Here is a 22,151-nt window from a genome sequence, read left to right as displayed (position 1 = left end):
AGAAATACTCAAGTAAAACACAAGTAATTCAAACCTGTTGCCTGTAGGCCTACAGCACTTTGGGAGGCCTATTTCTTGCTTTCCACAACTGGCTTATCGGGATAATAATTTTAGCAAATATTATTCCTGGTAAACATGCAGAACCGCCAGACTTTTCATCTTGTTCATTTATATTTTGGACAAGGATGCAGCTCCATGAGTAAGAGGAAAAGGCAAAAAAAGCAGCTAATTAGTAAGGTCACTTCACTGTTGCTTTTGTTTTGTTCATGTTTTTGACAAAAAAAAAGAAAAAAACATCTTTAAGAAATGTAACTTTGTCCAAACTCATGAGTGGTTGGTACCTTCCTGATGTGCGGTTAGTGCAGCATGCGGCTGTATCCGCGGCTGTCAGAGACTTTATACCCAGCCGCTGGGAGGCCACGCCCCCGGGGTTTTCCACCACTCACAGGGCAGAAAGTGATTAGCTCATCGCGGCTGTCAGTCACGCCTATCCAGCGTTGCTTCCTGTGTGAGCCAGTGGACTCGGTCTGTCTGCAGAGAGTCTCCGGTATGGGCAGGCGCCTCACTCCTCAACTTTTTACCGGAGATTTCACCACAGTTGCGTCCTATGTGACACGGTTTATATCACCTGAAAATGGATTTCTGAATGGAATAACCCGAAAGTGAGTCCGACGTGAGTGTATTTGACCGTTTAAATTCATTTTTTTCCCGTTGTTCGAGTTGTTGAAGGAAGAGGGGGAAAATGCCAGTCGCAACTCTTCTGCCTTTTACCGCGACCCCGAATAGGAAGTCTGTCAGCCCGACCTCTTTCAGGTTGACGGAGAAATTCATTTTGTTATTAGTGTTTAGCGCTTTTATAACCCTGTGTTTCGGGGCCATTTTCTTCCTGCCGGACTCGTCCAAGCTGCTCAGCGGAGTTTTCTTTCATTCCTCCGCGGTGGAGACCAACACCCGCACCGGTCCGGACAGCGGAGACCCGGGTTCGGCTGGAAGCGACGACAGGGTCCTGGCCAAAATCCGAAAAGACCACGAAAAAGCTCTGCTAGAGGCCAAGGATACTCTACAAAAATGGCCCGACGAGATAAAACAAGACATTTTGAACGAGAAGGAGAAAGTTGCAAAGGAGATTGCGGCTCAAGGTGGGAACGATGTGAATACTTTACCTTTCGTTGAGTATCACCGCCCGCCCGGGGCGACCGGACACGAGCCCCAGGACCCCGAGACCAAGGAGAGACGGGATAAGATCAAAGAGGTAAGGATCTGTTGCGCTCACGCGCTGTACGTTCTGTCCAGGAAAACGTCCCGCCACACTCTCCCCCCCCCAAAAAAACAGGCATTTTTACATTTTCCACCGGGTTTATGGCAGTTGATAGACACGGTAAAACATGACTCAACATCTTACACCATCGTCCATATCCCATTTACAATTCGGCGCATGTATAGCACACCAAGGAGCACTGGCGTGAATGAAATTTGAACTTTTACATAATGTTCCGCTTGTTATCTCCAAAGTCCTCTCCGCCGATACAACGCTACCTCGCGGAGAGCGGTGGAAATGAGAGACACCAAGTATACAACTTGTGTTTTTACCGACTAAACGCTGACCATAGTCACTTATAGTAGCCGAAATGTGCAAAAACATCTAGTCGTGTTCAGCTGAAGGTCTTATGTCATGTTGTGATTTCTACCTACACCTGTCGGTGGATGTGGCACATTGATTTCACGGCTTTGTCAACGGAATTTAGCGTGGCGTTGTTTTTTTCTTCTTTTCTTTCCGCTAAATCGAACAGCAGTCAGTTCCTGTGTGGGGAAAAAAAGGGAGGAACGCGTGCAGGTTCCACCGCCCTCTCCTCCGGGCTGCTGTACCTGTCTTTCAAGTTTCAGGGGTCGGGAAAATACCAGGCTGGTTTCAAAACCTGCTGGATCAGATCACCACGGGAGGAACAGGATCGTGGATACCTTTTAGCTTCTCACAGATCTCAATCAATGACCTAGGTCCAAAGGGAACTCCACAGTTGATAACCTGCGAATTCATGCTTCTTTTGAAAGCCTGACCAACAATTTTTATGATTCTTATTCTTATTATTATTATTATTATTATTATTATTATTATTATTAGTACAGTTATTAATTGGAGTCATGACCCTGTAGGCCTGTCTCACTTTTATTCAGCTTGTGTGCATGTCCTATCATTCCACTCCAGTGAAAGCCAAATTGAAGCCTTGTAGCGTGCAGCAGGGTGGAAAAACAAACACACCAACAGGTAGCATATCCTGCGTTATTGTGACGCCTCACTGCACAGTGTGTGTGTGTGTGTGTTGGGGGGAGGAGGAGACGACAACGACGAGTGAACAGCCCAGCGGTGAGGTCCCAGAGGTGGCTGCAGAAGGGTGTTCGGGTCATGCTTGCTGCATGATCTGTGGCATTATTATGGCATTATTATCTTAAGTGTTATTTGAGAGAGAGGAAAAAAAAGGAGTTTTCCCCCACGGCGCTCCTGGAGAGCAGTTTCCGTGGATCTGCTCTGTGAGGTGATTTCCATTTACTCATTCAGGTGGTTAAGTGCCAGACTCGCGTAGAGGGCCGCTGAGTGAGTGAGTGAGCAGATAAGGGTTTTGTGGTCCTGACTGAGCACACGTGGCTGCTGTCTGACATTCAGATGGACTGATTTTGCATTTCATTGTAAATCATTTGAAAATGAGATAACTGCAGGTCGGCATGGCCCCGAGCTGATATGAAGGTGGATATGACTTCCCTGAACAGCCTCTGTGGGGGCCGTGCTGAATACTGACAAAATGAAATGCATGATGTATTTATAGACATGTCGCTCAGGTGTCTGCTGTAAACACTGTCCCGAAAAACCTTAAAAGAGCGTCGCTTGTGTTTGTTATTAAAGATGCACAGTTGGAAGTGCTGACGGGGCACGTTTCTAACCGATGACATCACCTGCCACTGAACGGTCACGCTGTCAACCACGTGGACGCGGTATTAAAGACATCATGTCAACGAGAGAGGCCATACGAAGCAGGAACTACAGTCTACCGATAGTGTGCGTGCTCCGCCCAGCTGTTTGTCGTCACATGGGCTTTACCACTGCTCTAATGTAGTTGGTCATCTTAGCGACAGTAGTACAAACGCACAATCCAGATATGAGGACTTCAGCATTCATTTAAATAGACTTTCTACTGAGTGCTTAATGCGGAATAAGATGGCATTATTTCTGTCTTTAATCTGACCTAAACTCTAGCATAACCCCTAATCCCAAATGTCTTCCCTCTCAGCTCTCTGTTCTACGGTTAAATGTGAACTTTGCATCTTTGCAAACAACAACAAGAGTGAGCCGGGAGAAAAGGCAACAGAGCATTGTCCCTGTTGGAAAAGCTGTTTTGAAGATTTCTTGTGTCGTCGAGGCAGCAATCTGTGTTTATAAAGAGCAGTGGAAACACAGATTGTCTTGCTCCGGGCTGTTTTTTTTAAATGGCCAAATATTAAATTCCTTTAAATCTGGTAAAAACAAAAAAGTACCTCTGATGCCAAAAGCATCAGACTGAATATTCCCACAAGTTGCACTGATGCTGCTGTTTGAAAACATAAGTAGCTCCAGCAGCATCCCTGAAACGTTCAGGTCGATGCGTGTTGGTCGTCCTACAGTTTCTTTTCCAAGCATGTTCATCAGCTGGTGATCTGTAGGTGACGTCAGTAATTTGGTCGGGATTCACCTTTGCTGATGTTGGCTATCGGGCCGACACTGACTGAACTAGCTGGTATCGGTGAAAATGACACCAATCTATATTCCAGTCATGGACCAGGGATGGTCCATGACGGTGCAATATTCTATGACAGCAAGACAAAGGCCGAACGTCTGGCGCAACCTCCCAACCTAATGAAGCAACTAATGAACGACTTTGGGGAGAGAGTGTAATGCTTTGAACTACCAGAAAAAGACACAACAGTAGTGCATTTTTATCCTTCCCTACTGTTTTATTTTTGAAGATGTTCTGCACTCTCTGCTCTGTAAAGCCAATAACTCCCTTCGCACAAAATGCAGCCACACAAACATGTTCTGGCATGATCCCCCCCCCCCCCCCAACCTCGCCACCCTCTGACCCTGTTATCCAGGGATCTGAGTGTTGTCTTTGTGACGAGCACGAGTAAAGGATGGACTAACGGCTTATCCCACAATCAGCCAAATGTGTTTGTCGGCTTCAAATCAAAGGCCCTCCGGAGAGCCCCCTCCTCCCTTTGAGTCTGTGGCCTGAGGCGAGAGCAGCGGGGGGGTGATAATGAAAGCCCCCTCAGCTGATAAACAGGGAAAATCAAGGTTGATGGGGTCGGTCGATGCTGGATGCTAACACACCTGCGTTGTTTGACACAGTAAACTACTTTCCCCTCTGGTGGTAACGGGCTTCTTAACCAGATCCAAGTAGATTGCATCTCAGGATTGTGACCACCGTGGCACCCCTGGAATATTATGATAGATGGAGCAATGTTTTCCCATCAGGAATGTGTCATCGTCGGACCAAATTCTGTTTAAATTATTCTTTTAACAAGTTGTATCAAGTGAAACTGTAAAATGTGTGTTTTTTACATTTATTTTACCACACACGTTCACCCATTTAACCCTTGTTAGCAGTCCGTCTGAAAAGGTTAATGGGCAACGTGTATCCGTGACCTTCTACCCGACCGAGCTAAACTGCAGGTCAGACACGGCCTGACTTTGAGATTTAAACACAATTTAACAATGTTGGTGATTTTAAACGTTACTTAACAGAGAAGGAGACTAAAAGTGAAACAGACTGTACATGAGTTGGTAGGGCAAAAAGGGGATGCAAGTGAAATTTAACCTTTTTCTTTGAATGGTGACGAGCAGACGTTAACTCGTGGCTTTCTTCTGTAACGCGTCATGTTCACACTTCCTGTCCGGAGTTCCAGACCGTTGATCACTTGAGGGCAAAAAAAAGAGGAAATAAACCGTTATATTTCGGTGTTTGTCCTTAGTTATGGAAAGTTCCTCAGAGTGGACCATTTACAGCAGACATTAAAGTGTCTCCTGAGCACACACTATCCGCCGTCATTTTCAAATAGGAAACACTTGATCCTGCCTGTTCCCTGTCTACCAGTGTCCTCACGGTTCACATCTGAAGGATGTTCAATGACTGCACTACTGGGGAAACTGATCCACATTGAAAACAGACTCTCTGTCGGTGCCATTAAAGCATTCAGTGTTTTACCCATTAAGTCGTAGTTTACTGCCAAATCTCGGGCTTTAGTTCCACCACTACTCCTGGCCCCAATTTACCTTGAATAGAAATGATGTTAATCATTTCCACAGTCAAATTTACAAGTTTTAATTTTTAGAAAAACGGGGCACTATAAGTGAAACATCTACTTCTTGTCTATTCTAGTAGTTAAGGTCAACAGACTTCACTGGTTCTTCTTCAAGTAGAAAACCACACAGGTAATCTATTACACTGTATTCTGCGTGAGCCCCTAAAACTCCCTCAAGGACCCCTGGGAAAACCTGGAATGTGCTCCAAGAACCACTGCTGAGGCTCTTATATTTGTGGCAGCTGTTTTTATTTTTTATTTAAAAAAAATATAATATAATGAAAGACTTGTTGCTAATTAATACACAGACACTCACCTTTTGTACTCTGAGCAACCGCTGCTGTCCTGTCTGACTCACCATCCTTGTGTGTGTAAAGTTGGAGCTTGATGCTGCTTAAGTATGCAGATGACATGCAAATGGTTATTTGACTGGCCATAAGGACAGTGTGTCTGCAGTATTTACTCCTTTCAGCTCACCGTCTTCAAGCCCGTCACCTCTGTCAGCAACTCTTCTTCTTTGAAATGCACAAACACTCACAAAGAGGGATCTGTAAGCAGCGGCTTGCACACACGCACGTAGACACACTATTCAGAGAGCCGTGGATTAGAGGCTGGTTGTTTGTTAAGGTTTCATCCTGCCTGTCCAAAGGCAACTGTCGAGGAAAGATGAAAGATCAATCCCCCCCCCTCACATCTCTACATGTCATTTCCTTACCCTCTTCTTTTCGTCTTCAGGAGACAGTTTTTTATTTATTGTTTTGCCCACTCCCAACCTGATTGTTTTTCCACTGTGCGTGGGTCGCGTTTCGCCAAAAAAAGCCATTTTGCCGCTTCGCCAACCTGCAGAGCCTAAAATAAATTCGCTGTCTCTTTCTCTTGTTAACTTGGCAGCCTATAAGTCCTATTTTGGTATCGGCCATTTGAACTAATTGCCTCTGGTTCTCTGGTCCCACTTCTTCTCTTTGTGTGTGTGTGTGTGTGTGTCTCAGATAGAGTTACTGCTCACCCCTTCAGGTGCTTTCTTTAATTGCAAGATGGCTATAATAGCTGATGGTGTGTGTGTGTGTGTGTGTGTGTGTGTGTGTGTGTGTGTGTGTGTGTGTGTGTGTGTGTGTGTGTGTGTGTGTGTGTGTGTGTGTGTGTGTGTGTGTGTGTGTGTGTGTGTGTGTGTGTGTGTGTGTGTGTGTGTGTGTGTGTGTGTGTGTGTGTGTGTGTGTGTGTGTGTGTGTGTGTGTGTGTGTGTGTACTTCTGTGAGCGCTGATGTAGACGGAGAACTCCCTTCAGCCAGTGGGAGCCCCGTTTAATTTCTAATGCTAATTTAGGTAAAGTTGTAGAGAAGTCATCAATTGCTGCGTTTGTGTCTCACCTTTTATGCCACAAATCTGAATACGAGCCCAAACAGAATTCATTCCAAAAGAGCGGTTCAGCGTTTTGCATAAGAATGGCCTTTTAATGTTGCAGCTGAGAGGCTCTTCTCCACTGCGGTTCACCACTTAATTTAATTCAAATTTTTGGTAATATTTTGTTCAGGGGAAAGATTTCATCTGAAAATGCCATAATTTTGAAGTCATTCTTGAATTATGGTAATTGAAAGAAACTTTCACTGCGAACATTTGGTTGAAGCGGTGAACGGTCAAAGGTATGAAATGGAAATCACCCAGATGATTGTTGGCGACTGTAATAAATCCGGATGTTCACCGTCTTCCCCTGTAAAGACGAATCTCGCTGCACCTGAGGCTGGTGCGCCAGCTAGAAGTATAAGATCCAATAATCTATATCAGGGGTTCCCAAACTTTTTAGGCCGCGCACCCCCTTCTACATCCCGACCGGGTTCGCGCACCCCCCCCCCCCCCCCTTAATAAAAAAAAAAAAAAAGAAGCAGCAGAGCCTTTTAAGCCTTCATAGCCGCATAAGACCAATGAGAGAACAGTTTGCTCGCGCGTGGCATTTGTTTACAAGATCTAGTCCGCTGTTAAATGTTGCAGTGTGAACACAAACTGCAACATTGTATCATATTAATCCCTGAATCAGAACAAAGCAAACGAACTGAAGGTGTGAAAACGCCCTGCAACAAAGTTTCAATAACTTTCAGTGACACAAGGCGTCACTTTTAAAGAGCAATACGGATGGCGAGCACACACGCACAGGCTCAGAGGCAGATTATCACATTTAATTTACAATTAATGAGCGACTAATGTAGCCAGGATGTCTTCGGACAAAGCATCGATGCGGCGCGACACAGTGTTGTTGGACACCGGGATCATGTCCAACTTTTTTGCTTCTTTCTCCCCAATCATACATTCCACCATCTCTCTGGCAGCTGGCAAGCTCACGTCTTCGGCGATTGTGTGCGGTAGCCCCTTTCTCGCTATTCTGTAACCAGATATGAAGCCCGTAGTGTGTCATTTATAGACCAACACATGAATGAGACTCCAGTTGTTTTTGGCTGTTTTGTAACTCCTCCGATTTCGATATAAAATATGTAAGGGGCTTTTGACTTGCACTGGCATGCTTGGTGTTCATGTGGCGACGTAAATAAGAGCTTCAGACTGTTAGCCAGAACCTCACTGCACACCACGCACTGTGGCTTTGGGCAATCTGCGTTGCCAATCCAAGTGAAGCCCAGACACAGATACTTTTCATCATATTTCCTCTTGTTTTCCCAGTCTGATGCTCACTCTCGTTTCCTCTTTTTTCACCTTGACTCCGCGATGGGCCGATGTGCTCCCGATTTGTCTGTGCTATCCCTTCCTCCTTCCTCCGTCTCATCTTCCTCTGACTCGATTTCTTCTCCCGGTCTCTCCCCACGCACCTCTCCGTTCCCCTCGCCTCCGATTCCTCTCTCTCTCTCTGTCCCTCTCCTCTTTTACGACTGATAGCTTCAGATGTCCCACCTGACAGTTTTTAAATTAAAATTACATTTTTTTTAAATATTTAATATTATTACACCATCAGACCGCCATTACACTTTTCCTCTCGCGCACCCCCTAGAGGCAGCTCGCGCACCCCCAGGGGTACTGCAGCCTGGTATGGACCTGGTTTTATGGTGTGTGTGTGTGTGTGTTCTCCTCTTCTTCCTGCTGTGGGCAGCTGGCTATTGACAGATTCCAGTAGCTCGACAAATGTTATGTTACCATTCTTTTATTCGGTGCACATGGGAGACGTGAGGGTCCCCTGATTTGGTTTCTCTTCCCCTTTCTCTCTCACTCTGTCTCTCTCCCTCGTCTATTCTCTTTACACAGAAATCATAGAAACAGTTGTTTTGCTTTCTAGCGTGTTCATTTATTAGAATGCTTTTAGGCTCTTAGTATAAACGCCTACATTGTGGCGAAAACCCTTTTTTCACTTTTGTTTGAGAGAGGGTATTAATTGAGACATGTACTTTACAAATGTGACCATATTTTACTGGGAAACTTGCCTGTTTTCTGTGTTAATGTGCTGTTTGCGTGTGTTAATGTGTTAATGACAGCTCCACTCTTTCTCCATCCGTTTCACATTAGAACCCTTCCAGCTGTTCCGATCTCACAAATGCTTTTCCCACTTCGCTACAAGGTTTATTTGTTATTGTGAAACATCTGCAGGAAGTGTGTGAGAGCCATGATAGTAGAGATAATCAGATCCCAATTTTCAACCGGGCCGTTAATCGAATGCGGAGACGGAGACATAGGAAACAGAGTTTGAGAGAAGAATGAGAAGGTACCGGTGCAGGTTCAGACAACGCATGTGCAATAGCCTTCTGGATCATTAGCAGTCTGCGGTAGGATTGCAGGATTATTAGCATTCTTTTTGCTATAGACAGTGATGTATGCTGAGCAGGGCGGCCTCATGGGACTTTGGGGAACACACACACACACACATGTAAAATCTATTGCCATTAATGACCATGCCGTGTGCATTTGGAGTAGCCATTGTCTTCTCTCTAATTTGTCTTGTCTTGCTCAGAGCTAACACGGCGCTAGCTCATCAGCATCCCGAGGTTATCGATCACGTTTACAATCGCTTCAGTTGTGACGTTGGCGAGTGAAACGCGGCGGACAAATTGGCATTTAGCTTAAGAGGTGTTTTTAGAGTGGTGTGCAAAGGGCAAAGAGGTGTTAAAATGGCACGACTCAGCAATATCTTGGGGAAGGCGCTTAATATCAACTTTGTGAGTAATTCAATATGCACTTCTTTAGTCTAATGATCTTTTCTCTTGATGTTCCTGCTTTAGTCATGTGCATTTCTCGTTTTAATCCTGCGCCCCTGTATTCATTTTCCATTTGTCTCTTGTTATATGGCTAATCGAGTATGCACTCGGGGGCGTGAACAAAAAATATCATCCAATCAAAGGACACTTTGGGGCGATAAGTGAGCCACACCGGTCATATATAACCATCACTGTTTGTGGATTGTAGTAGCAAGAGAGATTTGTGTTCGGACATCATTGGGCAAAAACGTTCCATTTCCAAAACATTGTTGCTGAGGTCCAAGTCATTCACGGGAAACTTTGCTGATTTAAAAAAAAAAAAGAATAAAAAAAACCCCCTGCATAACCTGGCCTGGTGTGACGCATTATACTGGACAGGAGCCAAGTAAAGCGACTACACCTTTATCTGCGGCACGCCGACACGTCCCATTTCATTCCTCATGCCAGCAACAAGTTGCAGCACAAGCGCTTTCATATTTGGCCAACCAATCTCAACGTGAAGGAATTTGTTATAGTCTGTTCCCACGCAAGACCGGTGTTGATGGATGTGCTTCACAGGTGGTAGCCCACAGAGAGGTGGCAGAGCACTGTTGGGGATGTATCAGCACTTACCAAGGTAAAGACAGTTTATTGGAGTTTGATTTGTCTCTATTAGAGGTGTTAACATACTCTGTTGTATACATGTCTAAGTCAATAACTTGTATATTAGGCGTGGGATAAATACTCAATACTATGTGTTTTCTTGTAAGAGTGAAGCATTTTGTTGTTTCTTTCCTTTACCGCAGACTGATCTTGAGTTTAAATAGCACCGTAAATGCAGACAACATTGGACATTTATAGTTTGTTGCAAGACGGTGCAGGATTTACATCTAACTAATGTTATGCTGAGAGACTCGACATCTTTTGTTATGTTCATGTTAGCTGCATTCTTATTAGGAAGGGTGTGAAAATATTCCCAAATTACTTCTTTTTTTTTTGTTGGCCTTGCTGACATTACCTGGGATATGAGCCAAAGTTCAAGCCATTATACACACATCTGTTGTTTCGTGCTTGTGTATCGTCGTCCTATCATATTTTGTTATTCGGGGTTATGTTCCCACATAGCCAGTTTTCTTGTTCATTCAGCGGTTTGCTTTGAGGTTGACCCATCTGTCTACACTTGCAGAGGCACGTCTGTGATGCTCATGAAGAATAAACAGCCCGTGCAAAGGCCAAGGACGTAAATTTGTCATTTCACGTCTCGTGAACAAGTTTGCCAATTTAATCTTGGCAAATACAAACTTCTAGGTGTTGGCACAAACAGGCTGGCTGCCTTCAAATGTTTTGGAAACCCCCTTTAGGCTGCGAGCCGCCAGAGGGGTTGAAGTGTTTTGTGACGGAGCCTTGAAGCCCAGTGATGGAGACGGAGGAAAAACCGCTCTTGGATATTCAATATTAATATGTCCCAAGCTCCCCGTTGGTCAGGGTCTGCTGATTCTCTCTCCTTTCACCCCATTCGGTCTAATACTCGTAGGCTGTCGATCACATAGTCCATTTATTTTTCAATCTCCCTTCCCTTCCTCCTCTCCTTCTTCCATGCGAGTGCTAGCATTGTAACACTACAAGCTCTGCCGCCGTGCATGTTCTATCGGCTAAGGACCTGAAAACCTCTTGGGTGTGAGTTTTAAGGACCATCAAGTTCCTGTGGTCTGACTATTTTTTTATTTCTATATCCATATTGCTAATCTTATCCATCTGAATTCATGGCACTGAATTTGAATTTCAGAGCTTATCTGTGGCCTCCACACGGCTCTCAACAATGGACGGCTGAGCGGGCAGCTCTCAGCTAACAGCGCAACAGCGCCGACGGAGCCAGCAGTGTTCACCATGCTGTCTGTTCGACACATGATTAAGCTTCTATCTCTAAACTCCCGGCCAAATTGAGCAACACGATGGCGTGAGCTCGACGAAAGGCTAACCGACTTTAAATGGCATTTCCTTCACTTGCATTTGCAGTTTTTTCTTCAATTAGTGTCGGATTAACTACTGGAAATACACAATCAGCAAATGGGACTGCCCTCTGGAAGCAGTCTGCAAGTGATAGAGAGCTGGAGGGTTGTGGCATGGGGGGGGGGGGGGGTCACGTCCAAATGCAGTGATGCTGAAATAGAAATGTCTTTTAATGAAAGAAATTACGTTCCAAAACATTTACTGAGGACATCATTCAACTCAGCTGAGAAAGAAACAAAAAAAAGGCCTGCTAATAAAAATCCACGCCTCCTGAATATAAATGTCTTGCAAAGAGAGTGCATTGTGCCAGAGAGTATTAGCATCCCAGTGAATGCCAAGTTTAATGACCACACTGCCATAACTCCCCATTCTCTTTGTTTTGACATTATAAAAATTGTCATCTGGTGTTACTGCCGTTTCTCTTTCCATGAAGCCTTTTCTGTGGCTCATCCAGTGTTATTCCACTATACTTACGTTTTACCCACTCCATTCCTCCTTTAAATTACCTGTGGAAACTGTGCAAAACAACTTTGTTAATTGTTTGAACTTTGTAAATTAACTGCGGATCATACTTCGTCTTCACCCATGTTTTTTTTAGAGCACAGAAACAGGTGCAGGTGGGCCAGCGAGAGTGTCAGTTTTGAATGACTGCAACTCACAGAACGCTTATCAACCCTCTCCTGGATTTCATGGGTATGTTAAAGCGGTGGCTCTGTAGCGTGTAGTTTGACAGGCGAGTCCTAGTACAACCCCCCCCCCCCCCCAAACTCTCACTCTCAGCTGTTTGAACCCCGGGGTTTGGATGTGGTCAGTTTGCCTCTCTTCTCCCGGACACGCGTGTTGGCTGCCGTGTGCCCGGTTCAATTTACCAACGAAGGACAGAGGCAAGCCAAGTACACAAGCTAAATTATTCATCCTGCAGCCACTCTAACGAACGGGAGGAAGACGATGCGACTGTGTGTTAGTGTGTGTGTTATAGTAGATGCTGGTCATTATGCACACTTGTTTACCACACATTTTGATCCTCATTCATTTAAATGGACTTGATATGCAGGTTTTTATGAGAGCGCACATTTTGTAAACTTAATTGGAAATTGTGTGTTAGACACGCATGCATTAGGTTGACAAAATAAAAGGTCAAGAATAAAGACACAAAGAGGCACCTAAAGGAGGGAGTGAGAGTGAAAGGGAAAGGCCGATACGGGTTCTTGAAGCTCTGGCGGGTTATTTGTTTCATTAAAGCTTATTATGATTGTTAATTTTCCTTTCAAATTCGGACCAATTTCATGCCCTCTCAGTGCATTGTTATGGATGAGAAAAAGCAGAACACAGCACTTACATTTGCTCCTGAAAGTGTAGCCGTGACATTAAATGGAGTCTAATCTGAATAGATTGCATTCAGTTTGCTACAGATAACTGTTGCATTATGAGATCAGTCTTTCATCCATCACATCTGAGGTGAAGCACTCTGACAGAACCACATCTGATTTTTCTTTTCAATAAAAGAGCATCATCAGCAAACTAACACATCAGCGCTGCCATGATATATATATATATATACACACACACACACACACACACACACACACACACACACACACACACACACACACACACACACTCTTCAGACATCTTATAATAAACTCAGCACCTGTTTTCACAGCCAGGAGGTGAAACTCTGCTCACTTGATTTAACCATTGTGACCTGTGAACTCCTGGTCCACCAAACAGCAACAATAGAAGCCCCGCGGCACTAAACCGAGCAAACTCTGCACCTTTCTGTCCAACTATTGTCTTTACGTTATTGACTTTTCTCACGCCAGACATTTTGTCTTATCGTAGCAGGAAAAATACAAGTGTGTCCGTCTTAATAACATCAATAAAGACTTTGGTCCTTTTTAAAGTGAGCCAGTAGGACATGCCCAGTCAGCATGCACAGCACCAAGGCAGCAGCACTGTGCCCTCGCACAGCTTCAGTTGTCTAACGGTGCCCTCATGTTCCCCTCTCTGAGCGGTGTCTTTACTTTAACGCTCATGCAGATATAATCTCAGTGCTACTGCAGAGAGAGGGGAGCATAACCTCTGATCTGTGTCTGTACCACCGCGGGGAGGATTACTTTGTCTGCGTTACAAGAGGCTGCTTGCTCGGTTCCCATCGCTGGACTTTTTAGGTGTTTGCAGAATCGCCATTGCAGAGGACCGAGTGTATTTGTCTTTCATGAGACCGCACGACACGGATTTCAACCAGGATCTGGATTTAATTTGACAAATGATCCAACAAAACCAGCACTCTCATCAAATTCTTTCAAAGCTACCTCACAAAGCCACTTCTGCCCTTCTGAGGAATGATTTGGATTGAACTGATCTGTTGCACCAACAAAAAAAGAAGTCAGGATTCTGGGCTTCTCCACCACTGCACTAATGGTTACAAATGTTAGACTCTTAATGTGTTGTAGCTGGCTAAAGGAGATGCATTGGAGCTGGTAGAAAGAGAGCAGCACACAGGCTTCCAGCTAACTTCCAGGGAACTTCAGCAGACAATATCTCCTACAGTGGATCTGCATGACTGGGACAAAAAAAATATAGCCTCAGAGAAAAGGCTTTTGTAAGAATTGATGGACCACAATCGACTGCTTTTTCCCTCTTAAATGCTATTCAACTGGGGGAACTTTGCACCCACGCATCATTTGTAACATTAAAAAAAGGTGTTTTTATAATCAGCCACAGCTTGTAAGACCTTTAGCAGTGAGCAAATTGATACTGTCTGATTAATTTAGTACGCTTCTGAACACTGTGAACTAAATTCACCAGGTGAAAATAATGCCCTGAAGGAAATGGTACAATGAAATGAACAACAGACAGCATGTACTGATGTGGTTTAACAACTAATAGCTTGTCATGAGTCTTCATGTTCTTCAGGCTTCGTACGGGATCTTCAGTTGTAAACTGTGTTTGAGTCTTTTATTGTAGCAGGGTTACATAGTCAAAACGACAATGCAAATTGTGCAGTAATTATGTCTGGGACTATCCAGGCATTTTCAGGTTATAAATTTGCAAAGAAGATAAGACAAAATGCCATGGCAACTTTATTATCCCTTTTTAATGTGTGGCTTAATTACTCTGGAGTGGAGCGAATCCAATTCGGCCCACTTTGTACTGGAGAAGAGGTATAATTATTACGTTATCACACGTTTGAATATCATCAGCGAGAAAATATTGGACACTGAATATAGCAAGAAGAAATACCCAACAATGGAGGGAACCAGGTGTCTGGTTTAAGAGCCCGGGGCTTTTCATTTTTAATGTTTGAGTGGAACGGATGGTAAAAGTAATTGGATAATCCCACGGTGTGCTGGGTGGGTGGGTGGGTGGGATGCAAATGTTATTGATTATTGCCTCCATTTATTAGGACTGTTGAAGTGAATGGATTAACAAACAGTGAGTCTCCTGGCTGAATCATGGACCCAGGGGATCCAACCCTCAGCAAACATGGATTAGAGCCGAGAAGATCGGTCGATTAATCATTTCGTTGAATTGTTTTATTAATTGATTTATCAATATCAAGTGTTTTTTTTTAAATACAAAAAAAGCCTTGAAATGAACCTTTCCAAGCCTCTTAAATGGGAGTATTTGTTATATTTCTTTTTTGGGGATTTTTGACTGTTGGTCGGACTAAACACGACATTTCAAGTTGTCCCGTTGGACTGTTGGAAACTGTGATAGGCGTTTTATTGTAGACCAAACTATCGACTGCTATCGTTAGTGCAATTGTTAGATTGATCTGTAATGAAACAGCCATTTGTTGTGTCTTGTTGCGGCCGACTTGCAGTGGGGAGACGGGGTTGGTTGATGGAGGCTTTCGATTTTGGAATTCTGGCTCGTTTCTTTCCACCCCCAACACATGGTACCAATCCGGGCAGCGGTTTCGTACGGCAATTCCATCGGTGACGTCACAGAAGTGTTGGACAGCCGCAATAATGTGGACGTGGAGACAAAATTCCTCATTTGTTTCTGTCAAACATCCAGAGTCTACGGTTTCCCATGTTTCCTCTCGATCCAGACATTTGATATTCCGTGGTTATCCCCCCCACGTTGCTCACCAGTCCAGGTCATTTGAATGGACTGCAGCGTCCTGGCATTTCTGGCGGTTCGGTCCTCGTCTCTGCCACCCTGTTACACAAATGAGTGATGAGCTCGAGCTCTGCCTCCGCTGCTTCCTGCTGTATTGAAGCGGGCAGCGGGTGTGATGGAGGGAGGGAGGGAGGGATGGAGGGGGAGGAAAATCAATCTGCCTTTCACAAGGTCTTCATTAGTTTGCCTTTTGTCAAGCGGCTGGGTCAAACCAAATTGGGCTGCTTCCTACACCGAGAGAAAGGTCAGGTCAATAAATGTGTGTGGTCTGATACAGTTGTGCAGACCCACACACACCACTGAGAGGTCTGAGAAGGAGTGTTTAGCACTTCACCCTGTGCAATAAAAGTCATGGTTAAATGAAAACTGACAACCTTTTGTAAACCTTGTCAGATAACATCTGCACAAAAATGCCCAAAACAACGTATCCATTACATTCCCCTCTAGAAAACGTCTGGACTGAACAGTTGTCAGGGTGGAAATGTAGCTTAGGTTTGAATTTGCTTTCCCCAGCCACCTCGAGATAATGCACGTAGCTCTTTTTCTATGTTGTGAGAGCCGTGCCTCTTCAATTCCCGCTCTCTCGGTTTCGACGTGTGTGAACTCAATTGTCAGAATCTATTTTAAAACAACACCTCAAACAGCCCTTGCTCCATAACACGTGGGTCGTAGCTGTTATGGCTCCATTTCTGAACAGATAATGTCAGTTGTCATAGCACCGATGACTGCCAAGTGTTTGTGTTTCATTTGAACGTCTTTATTGTCAATAACTGTGTTCTGTTTGCCAGAACCAGGTTTTTTTTTTTACCAGTCAGTCGCAGATATAGATTGTTCTCCTTCTCCTTGGTTTCATCGCCCTCTCCTCTCCTGACAGCCGTCAGCGAATATTGATTTATTAGTGGGTAATGTTGCTTCGCAGGTAGGGCTTGTGCTGTTGACCGTGTTATCAACACCGAGCGCTGTTAAGCACCAATCAGGCTATTGGGAACGAGGTATTTTACGACTTTAATCGGGTCAGCGAGTCTTTGCACAGGTTGGGATCTACGAGACGAGGTCTGATTGGAAATGTCTTCTTTTTTTTTTCTCTTCTTTTTATTGGCCTGGGATTTATTGACTTGGATTTCACGCGCTGGATGATCATCGGTTACTCAACGGTGGACATTGAACAAAGTCACAACATTTCTTTTTGAATAACGGGCTATCTGTGTGCCTTATGATAACCTTTTCTGTGTTATCGCTTGGGCACGTTATTGAACGGCCACATCGATGTGAAACAGTGAGGCCTCTGTCCTGCTCTTTGCTCTTTGCTCCGTCTCACTGATGATGCGACTCAGCAGCCACCATGCTCCTCTACAGCCTGCTCCGTCTGCTGTAGAATACCATTGGATTGCTTGTGTGTGTTCTGAGCAAAACTCCATCATCACTTTCGGAGACAATGATCAGGAACTGCATGAAACTGTGAACTGAGTGGTCTTTGTCGGCGTGCTGCTGCGGTGTTGTTATTCAGTCCTGTTGAAACAGCCTTGGTTCTCACGTCCGGCGCTCGACGTTTCAGAGTGAATAGTTTGGAGCTTTGCTTGCGGGGCTTGTTTAGGAAGATGTTCAACTTTAAACGCCCCAATTAGATACACTCTTAAAACATTTGTTCTTCTTCAACTGCAGTCATTGCTGTTGCTCACTCTGTATTCCTTTGTGATATTTCATATTTCCTTTTAAATAAAACTAGCCCTTATTTCAACCCAAAATGTAAGGAAGAAGGTCTATTTTTATTCATCCGGGGAAGATTTAGCACGAGTGTCTTTCCACGAGTAAAACTTTTGAAATGAGCTCGAAGTGCTCGATGCTACGTCAGGCTGCACTCGAGGTAAAGCCAAACGTTTCATTCATTATGCACAGCTAAAAGTTTCATTCATTATGCACAGCTTTCCTTTTTGTTCGTCTCGCCAAAACACGAACATGACAGGCAACTTGCTTTCAAGCTAACTGTAGTCGCTGGAAGTTTGTCGCCCGAGTGTCTTTAACACACAGCTGCACAGACTGTTGGCTGGCAGCAGCTGCAGCTATAGCCGTCATGGAAACTTAAGTATTAAACCCCACTTTTCTGTCAGCGGAGACTGTGTGGGGAGGCCGCATCCTTCTACCAGCAGTACAGTACTGACCCATATATGGCTGCTGAAGTACTAAACCGCTTAGGAAATCCCTCGCTGATCCCTGAGGAACTGCTCCCGAGGCGGAGGGATGGATATTGTCCCCCTGTCTCTTGAGCGGTGGGAACATTTGAGGAGACGAGGTGGAAACGCGGTCGGTGGATGAGCGGTGTTCCAAAACGGCTCGGGTCACAAAGCAAGCTTCGTCTCAGGGCTTCTCTGGGCTGGATCTTTTTTAAAGATTTCTACCAACACAAAGGGACAAAAAAGAAAAACCTGTTTTCTGCACGTGGGTATTGTACTGGGAATAACAGGTTGAGTCATAGCTCACTCCTCCTGAGGGTAATTGCACATTAGTTTGTGAGTATTCCTGACACCAGCAGATAACAGTACTCTCTAATATCCAAGTGTTGGACATCTCTTTTTATCACTCCATAAATCAGAAAATACTGTCTACAACCATACAAAAAACAGTTTCTCTGTTGCTTTTTGGAATAATGTTGTATAAATCATGCTATAAATGTTACATGGCGAAACCCCTCTTTACAAACCTTTAGGATATAGATCGGAATGAAACTGGAAACTCTGGTTTGCTGAAGTGGAGACTTCTGGCTCGGAGTCTTCAAAGCTGTGTTGTATAAAACATAGACAAAGTGTCAAAAAATAATCACCTAAATGTGTATTTTGGATTCTTTCCAATAGTCTCAAAGAAGACCGTGAAGAGCCAGTTCACTTTTATAGTCTGATATATACGTGTATATATATACAGTATATTTTGTCTAGGCCGGCTGCATCCATGGTTTTCAATAATTGCCGAAAGTTCAACAAGTAAAGCAACTAGCTGTCCGCTTATTTCATCCGAGTTATATCTTTACAGTTGAATGTTAATGTGACGCAGACGTTCCAAATCAATCTGCAAATGCATTTCCGTGCAATTACAGTGCAACCTCGGTGACAACAACAAAAGCACTCACCGCGCTCACGGTGATGAATCACATCACGCAAGTCGTTTCCTGCAAATAGATTTTTATACCAAAGTGGGAACAAATGGCTGCCTGGGAGGCAAGAGGACGCATTGAGATATTGGAAACACCGCCGCACGGTTTGAGAAATGATCATCAGTGATATAAAGTATTCCTGATTGATGGTGATTGAGTGAAACAATACAAATGATCCGTCGGCACTTGAGGAGCAAATGTCTAACTACTTTGGGCGCAGAGAGTTATTTCCTTTACTTGTCTGCTTCTACAGCCACCTGTTTCAGCTTTCACAGAGCCTTCCGTTTTTTCCCTTTTGTTTGCCTTCTCCGTGTCACGCTTTCTTTTGGCTTCTACAAAATCGTGTCTCAGTTGCTGTTCCACACCAGAGAGAAATTTGCTCCTTCATTTCCCCCGTCATTAAACCGCAGCTCACAGAGGAAATTGCTTCGCCTGGGTTACTGGCCATTAGTCTCGCACATTTGTAATTCTAATTATTCGTACCTGGACTTATTTGCATGCCAGACTCCGGTTAATACTACACACACACACACACACACACACACACTCACACTCACTCACACAAGTGGGGACATATAATATGCCTGGACAGTGTGAGCCCTCAAACACGGGTAATAGCATTTAAAAATGGCTGCATTCCATTTTCGGTGTGCCTCGTATAGTGACGTCAGAAGAACCGATACTTATGTGCCAAGTCAATGCCCAGATTTTGAAAACGTGATGGTACTTTGTTTGCCTACTGTACTTTTTTTTTTCTTTCCCTACTGTATGCTGGGTGGCTGCATACTAACAGCATCTAAAATGTGAAAGGTCGCAGTACATTTCTTCCCCCTTGATAAAGCTACGTTATGGACAACAAACCGGTGTTAAATTCGGCGGGAGGAAAGCTAGTTCGTGCTAGCTGTTAGCAGCTGAAGGGCAGCACAGTCCTGAGGAGCTAACGGATGACGCTAACGGAGGTTGCATTGAGTTTATGATGCGTTTGAGCTCTATTCAGTAAGAATAAGCATTGTGGGAAGCTACATTTTAACGTCATTGTGGTGTGTTCAAATGTAATCTTGTAAAATTGAGTTATTGCCAAGAAATTTGAATACATCCAGTTGTTTGAAGGAGTTGTTTCCACAGCAATATGAAATAGATATTTGAGAGGTAACTGTGGCCTTTTTAACTTCCTACCACCAGCTCTAAGGGTTTAGTGATTTGTTTTCGTTGTTTTACCATTTTTCACCCGTGCTCTTTTTGTATTGCGACAAGCCAAAATGTTAGTTGATCGTGACATTTGTCTTGGAGTGAACCTATTAGCTGAAGTATGACGTAATCTAAACTAAAACCTGAAGCCTGCCGTATCAATTCTATCAGCCCTCGCGTCTCTTTTCCATAATTCTTTCCACATAAGACTTTTTTTTATTTTCCCGAAGCTTTCAGCAGGGTCTCCATGTAAGTGGTGTAATGGTGGGTAGAGGCTCTCAGCGTCTTCTTCTCTAATATAGATGCAGCCCCGGGGCCTGGCACCTTTCAAAATGTCATTTCTATTTCATGATGTTTAATGTGTCAGACCTGGCATCCTCACGTCTCCACCGTCCCTTCCTTAAGATTTTTAAAATTTCTGTTCTCTGTGTCTGAAATACACAGATACACAGATGCTCGTGGTATCTGGGAAAGTATGATCTATGTGACGCAAGAAGCTTTATTTATTTTAGATGCTTGTTTTCGCCAAGTTGATCATGTTTAATGCTTATTTCTCCCCATAGGAGTGTGTGTGTGTGTGTGTGTGTGTGTATGTGTGTGTGTGTGAGCATTTGCTTGTGTGTGTGTGTGAGCATTTGCTTGTGTGAGCTAGCAGCAGCGGATGTCTGGCCTCAGAGATAGGGTTGAGAGAGATTTTTAACAGAGGTGTACACAGTTTCTTGCATCTTGCATAGAGAGAGGGGGTAGATATAGAGGGAGAGATTACATTTAGGATAGCATAAACACAGACAGGCCTGGTAAACAACCCTGGAGCAACAGAATCAACAAATCAACCACTATGTAACAACTCTCAGAGGAACCTGGATCAATTTGAACTTTTGTGCAAAATCAAAAAGTTTCTTTCTTCGTCGTTTCTTTTGGAAAAAGGCCGCTGATGAGTCTCTGCGGTTTTTGCTCAGCTCTCCGACCTAATCGCAGCTCCACTTCCTGCGTAGATCAATAATAAAAATAATAATAATGTATTTTATTTAACGCACTTTTCATTTTTTTCTTTTTAAATCTCAGAGTGCCACAGAGCCAGTACATAGTAAAAACATAGTAAAAAGCATAGTTAAAACATAAAAAAAAAAACTATAATAAAATAAAAACCAGTGAATGAACAAACACAAAAGAAATAACTGATCAAAGGGGGGTACGGTTAAGAAAAAGTGCCCCAGAAAAGGAACCGGTTACTGTTTTCTCTGGTTAAGCTCTGGTTAAGCTCGGGTGTGCCTGTCTGCCATATGTAAATATGACAGACTGCTGGCAGTGGCTTGGTTTCTGCTCGTGTTTCCTGTGGTGCTGAATTATTCAAGTGTAATTAAACCGCAAACTTTTGCTACGACTATTAAGTATTTCCAGTCACTCTGGATTCCAGTCAGATTGTGAGTGTGTGTGTGTGTGTTCATGTTCCTGTGGTCCACATGCCGGGTTGCCGTTTGCTCTGACGTCCTTATCTGCCCAACAACAGTCACCTGACTGCACTCCTTTCTCTCTCTCTCTCTCTCTCTCTCTCTCTCTCTCTCTCTCTCTCTCTCTCTCTCTCTCTCTCTCTCTCTCTCTCTCTCGCTCTCGCTCTCAGTGCACCTGTTACAAGGGTGTTTAGTCACAAGTGTGTTCCCCCGAGACAAACCGTCTGAGGATTCCTCAGTTACAGATTACTTAAGGCACCCTGAAGCAAACAGGGGTCATTAACCCCTCGAGCGTTGCACAGCAGTTAATGATTCACCATCATCCCGCTGAGTGTGTGTGTGTGTGTGTGTGTGTTTACTGACAGCGGCGTTGAGTACACACACTGAATCACTGCCAGGTTATAATGTTGGAGGACATTTGAACGAGGCCCTCAGTGGACCTCGGTTCTCCTCTATGGTAGCGTGCCACTTGGTTTGGCCTTGTTGTTGTTGTTGTCTTGTTAGCAGCGAACACATGTTTGACTTCATGTCGGTGGAAGGCTGTTTGTCACAGCGCCCAGCGAGCACCTGTCAGACTTGGAAAGGCCTCTCTCCTCTTGTGGCGTCTCATCCGATGTTCCGTTTCCCCATGAAATATTTAGTTTGGTGGGAAATGTCTTGCCCCACTTGAGGGAGCATCTTAACTGCAAGTTCTTGGCCTTGGCGTCCCTTTGTTCAGGACTTTTGACGACC

General features: G+C 44.2%; 1 protein-coding gene across 1 annotated transcript in view; it reads left to right on the top strand.

The window, feature by feature from the left end:
• The first annotated feature begins 617 nt into the window (after positions 1-617).
• man1a1 (mannosidase, alpha, class 1A, member 1) overlaps positions 618-22,151 on the top strand; it is a 102,919-nt gene continuing 81,385 nt past the window's right edge. Inside the window, exon 1 of the mRNA XM_079291038.1 lies at positions 618-1,252. Coding sequence (XP_079147164.1) covers positions 743-1,252 — 510 coding nt within the window. The 5' untranslated portion in view covers positions 618-742. The remainder of the gene's footprint in view (positions 1,253-22,151) is intronic.

The sequence above is a fragment of the Melanostigma gelatinosum genome (assembly GCF_949748355.1).
Source record: "Melanostigma gelatinosum genome assembly, chromosome: 19".
NCBI lineage: Eukaryota > Metazoa > Chordata > Actinopteri > Perciformes > Zoarcidae > Melanostigma > Melanostigma gelatinosum.
The sequence above is the reverse complement of the archived record's forward strand: the minus strand, read 5'-3'. Positions and strand labels throughout refer to the sequence as shown.